This window comes from Myotis davidii, unplaced genomic scaffold (assembly GCF_000327345.1).
Source record: "Myotis davidii unplaced genomic scaffold, ASM32734v1 scaffold524, whole genome shotgun sequence".
Taxonomy (NCBI): Eukaryota; Metazoa; Chordata; class Mammalia; order Chiroptera; family Vespertilionidae; genus Myotis; species Myotis davidii.
Window position 1 is genome coordinate 1,167,128 of NW_006299263.1, and position 10,797 is coordinate 1,177,924.

General features: G+C 37.5%; 1 protein-coding gene across 1 annotated transcript in view; it reads right to left on the reverse strand.

Moving 5' to 3' along the window:
- Positions 1-10,797, reverse strand: part of KIF13B (kinesin family member 13B) — a 176,153-nt gene that overhangs the window by 91,262 nt on the left and 74,094 nt on the right. Inside the window, exon 12 of the mRNA XM_015571149.1 lies at positions 7,117-7,251. Within this exon, the coding sequence (XP_015426635.1) occupies positions 7,117-7,251 (135 nt within the window). The remainder of the gene's footprint in view (positions 1-7,116; positions 7,252-10,797) is intronic.

Below are 10,797 nucleotides of genomic sequence, written 5' to 3' on the forward strand. Positions count from 1 at the left end.
TATTTCCCTCTCTGGGGGTTTCTTCTCTCAACAACATTGCAGTGGTGTTTCCAAGGAAACAAAGGGTTGGGATCCAGCACTGTGCCATGGTATCCTGTTCAATCTGTAATATATATATATTCCAGAAAATGTCTACTGCTCACTTTTAGCTGAGGCTTCATGGCCAATCACATACTTTCCTAACCTGGAGAATAGGGCTTGACCAGGTGTAAACCATAAGTAATGCTTTTGTGACATTCAATAGCAGAATCTATTCCATGCCTGTCTCCATTCCTCAATTGGGTTCCTCCTTCCCTGTCTTACAACGCCAAACAAAAGGTGGAGAGAAATTCCAAAAGGAAAAAAAAAAGAATCCAAGGAGAAAAAGATCATCTAAAAAAGAAAAATGCCCCAAAGCACTAGTCTTAGGCCATTTCTACATCTAATCACTTTCCTCCTACCAAGGGAAATTCTAGCAGGAGTCCTAATTGTGCCTGTAGAATCCTTTTCTGTACTGGGGATAGAGGTGGAGAAACATTTGCATCATGAGGTTGCAGAAAGGAGAAGAGAACAAGAAATTGAAAACCTGTTTGAAAAAATAATGAAAGAAAATTTCCCTTACCTGGCAAAAGAAATAGACATACAAGTCCAGGAAGTGCAGAGTCCTAAACAAGAGGAACCCAAAGTGCCCCACATCAAGACACATCATCATTAAAATGCCAAGGGTTAAGACAAAGAGAGAATCTTAAAAGCAGCAAGAGAAAGAAACTCAGTTACCTACAAGGGAGCACCCAGAGGACTGTCAGTTTCTCAACAGAAACTATGCAGGCCAGAAGGGAGTGACAATAAATATTTAAAGTGATAAATAGCAAGAACCTACAACCAAGATTACTCTACCCAGCAAAGCTATCATTTAGAATTGAAGGTCAGGTAAAGAGCTTCACAGAAAAAGCTGAAGGAGTTCAGCATGACCAAACCAGTATCACATGAAATGTTCAAGGGTCTTCTTTAAGAAAAAGAAAACAAACAAACATGAATAATAAAATGGCAACAAATACATATCTATCAACAACTGAACCTAAAAATCAAAATAAATGAACAAGGAATCTGAAGAACAAAATAAACTGATGAATATTCTTGGCTCAGTGGCTAGAGCATTGGCCTGCGGATTGAAGGGTCCCAGGTTTGATTCCAGTCAAGGGCACGCACCTCAGTTGCAGGTTGGGGGAGAATGCCAGAGGCAACCAATAGATGTGTCACTTTTACACTGGTATTTCTCTGTCTCTCCCTCTCCCTTGCACTCTCTTTAAAAATCAATGTAAATAATATCCTCAGGTGAGGAGTAAAAAAAAAAAAAAAATAGAACCAGAGGAATGGAAACGTGGAACAGACTGAAAAATCTCAGAGGGAAGGGGGAGGGGAGCGGGAAGAGATTAACCAAAGAACTTTATACATATAACCTATGGACACAGACAATAGGATGGTGAAGGCCTGGGGTGGGGCAGGAACCAGGTGGAGGGAAGCAATGGGGGTAAAAAGGGCCGGAACATCTGTAATAATCTCAGCAATAAATTTTTTTAAAATTCTCAGAGATAAGATATTAACTCAAACATGTACTTGTCTAGTCCAAATTCTAAATGAAAAATTATATTTTTCAACAAATATATTGAGCACCTATTTTGAGCTGAGCACTGAGCCACTAAAGCCAAAAAAACAGGAAAGTTCCTAATTATAGAGCTTACACTATAAATGACTATTTAAATATCTCATTTAGGATTATAATCTATCCTAATTTGAATGATGATTTGCTGAAATCTCAAATATCAAGTTCCAAAAGCTCAATTCTGACAAAGCTTTACTCTTTGATGTTTAAACAAGTTAAACAATAAGCTTTTTGATAAGTTCTTCCTATAGAGCTCTAAACACTGCAATAAAATACCAATGAGGAAAAAATTAACTTATCATAGGTTGGTATAGAAGTTTATCTAATCAGTAACTAAATTCTGTGAAGGTACAAGGTAATTAAAATAAAAGTTAATCAGGGATAGGCTTTTAGTCTCTACGTGATAGATGAGTATAATGAATGACTCTTTAAAAATACTAGTTTTAGGGAGCATTTGAGATCTTGCTCCTTGGCATATGTTGTCAGTTTGGCTCAAATAAATTCACAAAAATTCAAAAATTCAAAAAATATACTAGTTTTAGGGAAAACTTTAGCAAACACAAAATATTGCTTTAAAATCTCAGAAACAATAAAAAATAGAAATGGCTTTTTAACCTTTCTTCATTTAAATTTAATTTCACTGGAGATGATTAGTTCACTATTCTATGAATTTACTGGACCTTGCTTCCTTTATGAATGAACTACCTTTGTGGCTTTCTTGAGACTCTCCCTTTGATCAGCTAAGTCCTAAAGGGTGGGGAAATAAAGGAGAGAGACAGGACATGTTCACTAGTGACATAGCACAGTGTGGCTTTTCCCTTGCTGCAATCAGGGAAAGCAGCATATTAGTACAGCCTGTGCAGTCCCTCAACCTTATCAATATTCACAATTTCTGAAGGGAAAAGTAAGTGAATGCCAGGGATAATAAGCAAAAAAGTTTTTGTTACTCTTTACATATCTAAATAATCAAAATTCTTTTAACAGTCCAGTCTGTGTGGCTCATGCTGTTAAAGAATGGTGGTTGAGCATCAACCCACACACCAGAAGGTTACCAGTTCAATTTAGGGTCAGGGCACATGCCCGGGTTGCAGACTCAATCCCCAGCAGGGAGCGTGCAGGAGGTAGCCAGGTAATTGATCAATGTTGATGTTTCGTTCTCATCCATGTCTCTCTCTCCCCCCCCCTCTAAAATTAATAAAAACATTTTTTAAAAAATTCTTTAACCAAGAACTCACTCTTGCTCAACATAACCAAGACTCTGAAGACAGCTTTTCTGGAATGGAGGTAGAGAAGGAAGAAAAGTTATCTGCCTGTTTTTTTACATTCAAATACTAAAACAGATGATCCAAACTGCTGCCATCCAAGAACTTCTAACATAACACAACTTCTTATTCATCTTGGGTTTCTTGAAGCTTGGTACACAGCTCCATAAACACTGAATGACAGCTGCCCCTGCCATTCTGATCACCCCAATTAGTGATTGGCAAAGATAACAACATGAAGTTTTCTTTCAATGGGAGTTATGCTATGGGATCAACATGTGCTTTGAAGCTTCTACTAAATCACTGGTACAAATCCTTATCAAGTGTGCATAGGTATAATATGCCTCAAATCCTTCACAATCGCCCTTGCTTTCCCAGTCACTGATAGTTGACTTACGTGTGTATATGGTGTCAGAGGGGGTACTAGGCTTTTGGGGTGATCATTTCATAAGTTATATACATGTCTAATCACTGTTGTACACCTGAAATTAATATAATATTGTATGTCAACTGTAATTAAAAATTTTAAAAATTACTTTAAAAAATAGCTGACTTGTGAAAAGAGTAGACCCAGAACTACATAAGCAAAATAGCTCTCCTGAAAGATTTGGTGGGTGATTCAGAGGTGTGTTTGGACTCAATCACACTATGATACCATTTCTATAATTTAAAAATATGTATCAGTATAAATCCATACACATACATATGGGGATAGACCCAGAGGATACAGATAAATATACCAAATATTAACTATGAACATCCTTGCATGTTTGAATGAGGATGGTAACCACCACCACCTTCTTTTTCTAATATGTCTTCATAAAGCTTTTTAAGGGGGGGAAGTATATTACTACCATAATGTTTGTAAGGTGAGGGAAGCAGCTCTTCCCTCTAGAAGATTGGCTCATGCTGGAATGAATCTCCAAGTTGACCTCAGAACTCAGGCAGGTCTTGCTTTTCATGTGAGCACAGGACATAAAAATAACTGTGCAAGGAGATCTTACTAATCAATGGGAAAGTTGCAATTATCCTATGACCTTTAGAAATGTCTATAAAAACATTAAGAATTCTCTTACTGCTATAATGTACAGGGAAATGAAAAACTAGTGAAACATTTATTTAGGATGCTGCACTGAAATTTAAAGCATTTTATATTTCTTTATATAAAGCTTTTCCAAAGTTGTCTGAACAGTGGCTGCCATCTTCTCAATACATAACTTACAATACGGAGATTATGGTCCATGCATTGGCAAACTGTCATACTCCTTTCTAAACTTCTATCATTTTATCCTTTGTGCTTTCAATGTTGCAAAACATCTATGGGAGTTCCTTATCTAAGTGTTGTCTGGCGCACTCCCTTGAGACATCTTTATCATCACAACCACTTTCACTATTTACCTTGATAAATTCGCCCTCACTATGTTCCTCTGGCCGTGCATTCTAGAATCTCATGAGTTGGGGCAGTGCCAACATTATTTACTAAATCATGGCAACTAGAATTTACGTATTATCATCACTATGTAAAGCACGGATTGCCTGTACATGAAAATAAGTTGCAAAATTATCTTGTGAGTTATCTTCTATCTAGGGCAGTGATGGTGAACCTATGACATGCGTGTCAGAGGTGACACGTGAACTCATTTTTTTGGTTGATTTTTCTTTGTTAAATGGCATTTAAATATATAAAATAAATATCAAAAATATAAATCTTTGTTTTACTACAGTTGCAAATATCAAAAAATTTCTATATGTTACACGGCACCAGAGTTAAGTTAGGGTTTTTCAAAATGCTGACACGCCGAGCTCAAAAGGTTCGCCATCACTGATCTAGGGTTTGGCCACCACACCTCACCTCTGCCAGTTCTGGACAGAACAAATAAATGGAAGATACTGTTCTGGAAGAGAACCATACAACTTGGAACTAGAAAGAACATTAGAGATATTTTAATCCAGTGCCCTCATTTTACAAGTGGGATGCCCAGAGATGTTAAGTCATCTGCCCAGCATCTCTATTGACTTGAGAATTTGAAAGCAAAAAAATACAAAATACACAGCCTCCGAATTCATCCGTCCCACATCACGGTATAGCTTTACTGAAGCAAAAACTGTTCTTGGACTGACATCATCCTTTTGAATGTGCTTGGTCATGAATATACTCTCGTCATGGGGTCGGCTTGGACAGTGAAGAAATCCACCCTGCCTCAAATCCTGCCAAAGCAGGGTTCACCACACAGTCTGAAACAGAATCCCAGCACCTCCACACAAGGCGGCCAGAAATATTTTGACTACCCTCCAAAAGCCTTTAAATAGTTTCTTTGTTTAACTTTTTAGTTAAGGAACAGATATGAATCAGTTTTTTTCTGGGGTGTCTGTGTTTGTGTTTTCCAATTTGAAATTCGCCACATCAGAAAGAGAAAGAATTCGAAGTTCTGAGAAGTAAAAAGGGCAGAATATTTCAAGTCCTGTTCTAATATTGCATCTCTCCTAAAGATGTGAATATCTACAGGTGACATTCTAACAAAATGCTGCCAACACTGTCTAGAAGCACATTAAGTGATGTGATAATACATCATGTATTTTTAATTGATTTTTTTGAAAGAGAGGAAGGTAGAGGGAGAGAGAGAAACATCGATGTGAGAGCGAAACATCAACTGGCTGCCTCTACAGGGAATTGAGCCTTAATCCGGGCATGTGCCATGACCAGGAATCAAACCAGCAATCTTTCCATGCATAGGATGATGCCCAACCAACTGAGCCCCACTGGCCAGGACTTAAAAAATTTTAATTGATTTTTAGAGAGAGAGGAAGTGAGAGAGAGAATACTACATCATATTTTTTCAATAGATAAGGATAATGTGCATAAAGTACCACAGAGAATATCAAATGTGAAAATGATATGTGGAATATTGCATACTTGTATAGTGCTTCTGTTTATATAGAGCTTCTATATATACAATCTCATTTAATCCTCATAGGAAGTCTGTGAGGTAGCCAGACAGAGAAAACTTCCATTTATAGAGAAGAATCTGCAGGGGAAGGCAAAGGACTTGAGATCAAACTTCTGTTAAATAGTGATGTGGACTAGAAACACAGTGTTGGTCCCACGGCAGCAAAATACCTGATAACCCACACGATTGTATGTATCAAAGACATGATTTAACCACAGTTATAACACCAGTAATAAAACATGGTATTCAAAATTACACCATGTAGTTATCCCAGGGTATCTTTGAAAAAAACTGGGAAACTAGCCAATACGCCATGAACTCTTTAGTCTCTTTGGAAATGAAACCACACAATTCTCTAATTTTAAAGCAGTTTCCAACTTTACCAGTTCATTATCTTTACTTTCCTAGTCACCTTAGTTAAAACCACACATATTATGAGGAGGGAAATTTTCCTTCTGATATTTATTAACCTCCTGTGAGAATCATATAGTCCATTATATAACTTACTTATGCTCTGGGCTTGATAAAAACAATTTGGGGTCACTCTCATGATTTATGTAATCTCAGGATTCATAAATTTGTCTTTTGTCTTCTTCTTATAAGTACCGCGCGCTAACCGATTGCACCACTGGAGCTCCTTGTCTTCTTCTTGATGTGTCCCACTATTTATAGCTTTCAATGTACATCGGTATTTGTTTTATTACTATTCCACACTCTGACCCTTCCAGTCTCTAAGTGACTTATTCTCTCTTTTTTTATAAGTTGGTAATCCAAATTTTTAAATTTTCCTAAGAGTTACTGGAAACACAACTTTCATATCAAGTGATCCTATGAATATAACTTTCTTCAAACATTTCCTCTTGTAAGCTGACTAAGCATTCACACAAAGGCATGCTTCATATAAACCACAAAAGGTTCAGTCTACTAATGAATCAGTTTTAAGTCATTCCTTAAGCTTTAAAATAGTCTATTTAACAATCTGGTATAAATCAAATTAAAGAATAATGGCTAAGCTACTTAATTTGTTAGAAATAATATCAGAATATCATTGTTTATATTACAAGGTTGAATGACATCACTCAAAAAATAAAAAGGGAAACTATTCCAGAAACCCAAGATTTTTCTACACTTCAGCTTATTCAAATAAAAACAACTCGCTAATTCATTATTTTGAATAAGCGTAGTTCTCCAACTTCAAAAAAAAATGCTGTGAAACATTGTTCTATTTCGTGACAGGAAATAGTAGCAAAGCCTATTACTTCACCTTTAAATAGTAAACCAGAAGTTCATTCAAAGCAGGATCAGCATTCAGATTAACAAGGAAACATTTATCATCCCCGACTTTAATTCCAGAAGATTGAAGAGATATTCCAAGACTTTCAAGTTGTTTCTGCCGCTCCTGTAAAGGTATTAGAGAAGTATTAATTCCATAGCTATTGACGCAGTGAGATATAAAGGATCTTATGTTAGAGTAATTATTGAATAACCTTATAAGTCAAATATGTTAACTTAGAACATGGCATTATAGATTACTAGAGGCTCGGCCTGGCCTGAGCCCTCTCACAATCCAGGTACCCTTGGGGGATGTCGGAGAGCCAGTTTCAGCCCAATCCCCACAGGCCAGGCCAAGAGACCCCACCAGTGCACGAACCCATGCACCAGGCCTCTAGTATGCATATAAGATTTTTGGTTAATCTCTTTCCACCTTTCCTCCTCCCCGCTTCCCTCTGAGATTCATCAGTCTGTTCCACATTTCCATGCCTGTGCATTGAGTGTCTTCCCCCTGGTGGTCATTGCATGTCATAGCTACTGAACGGTCGGCCAGTCACTTAGGCTTTTATATACATAGATTGCATTTTTTTCTCTTTCCAAACTATGTAATGTTATTTTACTTTATTAATTAAGTTTTTCATTTTGAAAAATAAAGCCATTACAAATAACAACCAAGTATACTGAGTTCTCAATTTTCATTCTTGAAAATAACCTCTTGAATTCATCTTTTTCACTTAATTCTGTACATATGAGCAAATGTACATTTGTTTTACTCAACTGTGATGTTTCTAAACAGCCAAGTTTTCAACACACTTTCTACTTGATGCCTCAGCGACTCCCCAGACAGAATGAAAGCCAAACTCCTTTAGCGAAGTCCACAAGGCCCTTCAATCTGGCCTATTTAATGTACTCCCATCGTCACATCTTGTCACTCCTACTTTCAAAACCTATACTGCAGTTGCATGGAACATCTTCCAGGTCCCTGCAAGTGTGGAGAATGCTCTATTTAGCTTAAGAGACTTTACACCTGTGTTTTCTAGCGGGAGCACACTTGTTCTCAACTGGTAACTGTTTACTTGCCCATTTCTCTATGTGGCATGCATCCTATCTATCCACTATGTACTCACAGCTCAAAGCATAACACACAGTGAGCATTCAAACGTTGGTCTTATAAATTTATCAAAATAAAACTTGCATATGCACTCAAGTGCTATTTTCATAAGAATATGAGCGTTTCTTTTTCTGTGCCTACTGTCACTGAATCCTCAATATATGAATGTATGCATATGAATGGATACATATGAATCCTGCAACTGATGCTCTATAATTAAAGTGTATGAATTGGGGCAGAGAAAGGTGTCTGGCCATTATAAATAGCAAGCAGTAATGAGTCACTGCCACCAAGAACTTCTGATTCTGGGGAAAGACAAAACATGCGAAGTCATTTAATTAGGGCCACACAATAAATATGCAGTATAATTAACTCATAACTTCAGAATCTTGCTGTTTCTAAGGATACCATCCTAATTTACATGGCCACTGCAATCCAGTAATACATTTCGACTAGAAGTATACTATCACAAAAGTTGGGATATTTTGTTTCTGGGTTTTTGAATCAAGTCTCCCTTCTAACAAAAAACACTATGGGGTTCTTTTAGAAGTTCTGGTTGGTGTAGCATGAGACATTAGAGTTTTCAGCTTTCAGTTCTAAGAAATGATTACACTTGATAAAGAATATGTTCCTAAAATGAGGAGAGCAATTCTGACTTATCTTGTGTAGTCCTTTCTAAGGCAAGGCTCTTTTTTAAAAAATATATTTTATTGATTTTTTACAGAGAGAAAGGGAGAGAGATACAGAGGTAGAAACATCGATGAGAGAGAAACATCAATCAGCTGCCTCCTGCACATCTCCCACTGGGGATGTGCCCGCAGCCCAGGTACATTCCCTTGACCAGAATCGAACCTGGGACCTTTCAGTCCGCAAGCCGACGCTCTATCCACTGAGCCAAACCGGTTTCGGCAGGCAAGGCTCTTTTACATAAGAATTTGGGTAGGCAATTAAAGAATTATCCCAAGAATGAAAAGAAACATACTTGCTAACTCCTGATCATGTCCAGGTTTTGATTTCAAGAGTAGAAAAAAATGAAAATAAGAGATTGTTTGGTATCACAGGTATGTCACAGGGCTTAGAAATTAGTCAACTTGAGTTCTGTTTGTTTACTCAAAAATATTATTGAACACCAACTTGAGAAACAAAAAGTAAGGCCTTTTTTCTTGAGAATCTTACTCACTCACCTTACCTAATAATAGACAAACATGTAAATTGACTGTCCCTCCACTACACTCACTAGCCAATCAGAAGAGTATGCAAATTAAACCAACAAAGATGGCGGTTAATTTGCATACGTAGGCGCAAAGCGGGGGAGCAAAGACGGAAGGCTCCGGGCCTTCGCTCAGGCCTGGGTCCCGGTGCTGGAGGAAAACCAGTGCCGGCAGCCAGGGGAAGGGAAGGCCTATTGCACAAATCTCTTTGTGCAATGGGACTCTAGTTAGGTAATAAAACTGTACACACAAAAATTGAACAACAGTAACGTACTGCATGACTTTAGGGTCAGAAGGGTACAGACAGCTGCCCCTGACTTTGATGGCAGGGATGTGTGGGGCTGGCACACTAGAGAAGCTGCCATAGTGCACAGAGCACTCTGAGAGCCCAGACTGGGGACAGACATGTGTAAAGTCCTTCGAAAATGAAATCCATTTAACTTAGTTTACCCAGATGTTCTCAAGGTTATCTGGCCGTGGACCATTTTTATCTCAGGAGACTTTATTAACAATTTCTGGCTATATTGTCAGAGATACCTTTCAGAGAATGTAAGGCAATTTTGGAAGGAGATCAATGATCAACAGATCCAGTGAGAGAGAGAAGAAAGCTCAGCAGCACTGAAGCCTGGGGGCTTAGAAAGATAAGGTATTAGATAAAATCAGGCATAGTCCCCAAAAACGACATCTGAGAGAGGCAGAGAACAGCTAGGTAAGGAAAGATGCTAAAGATAAGATTCGCTAGCACAGCAATCTCACTTAGACCTACCCTCTTTTGTATCAGCAAAGCAATCCAAGCATAAGAGCACTTCAAAGTCAATGTTTTATTTTAGAGAACTCAAAGAGTTCACACAAATTAGTTCCCAACCGAACAATTATCGGAATGATATAGTTTATGAAAAACAGAAGAGTGAAATATGTAATGAGAAATAAAGTTTATACCTTGGTATATTGTCTTCTCTGTAATTTGAAGAATAGGGTTTAAAATAATCCAATGTGGTGACATACATAAAATAAGATTGGTCATATATTATATTGACCTTTAATGAAACTGGGTGATGAGTATATGTGGATTTATTATACTCTTCTCTTATCAATTTTGAAGTTGACTATAATAAAAAATGTTTTTAAATGGATTTAAAGCCTCGTTTGCATTACTATAAATATAACATCCCACTTCATGCTACATAATAGTAATGTCCTACAACTTCTGATATATATAGATTGGTTCTGGACAGCACATTTAAAGATGTAATCTGCTAGGAGGCAAAATAAATGGCAAGTTCTACGTGCCTGCCAATCCAGGGAACAGTTGAAAACACGAGAGATTTTTAAGTTTAGAAAAGGAGGGAAA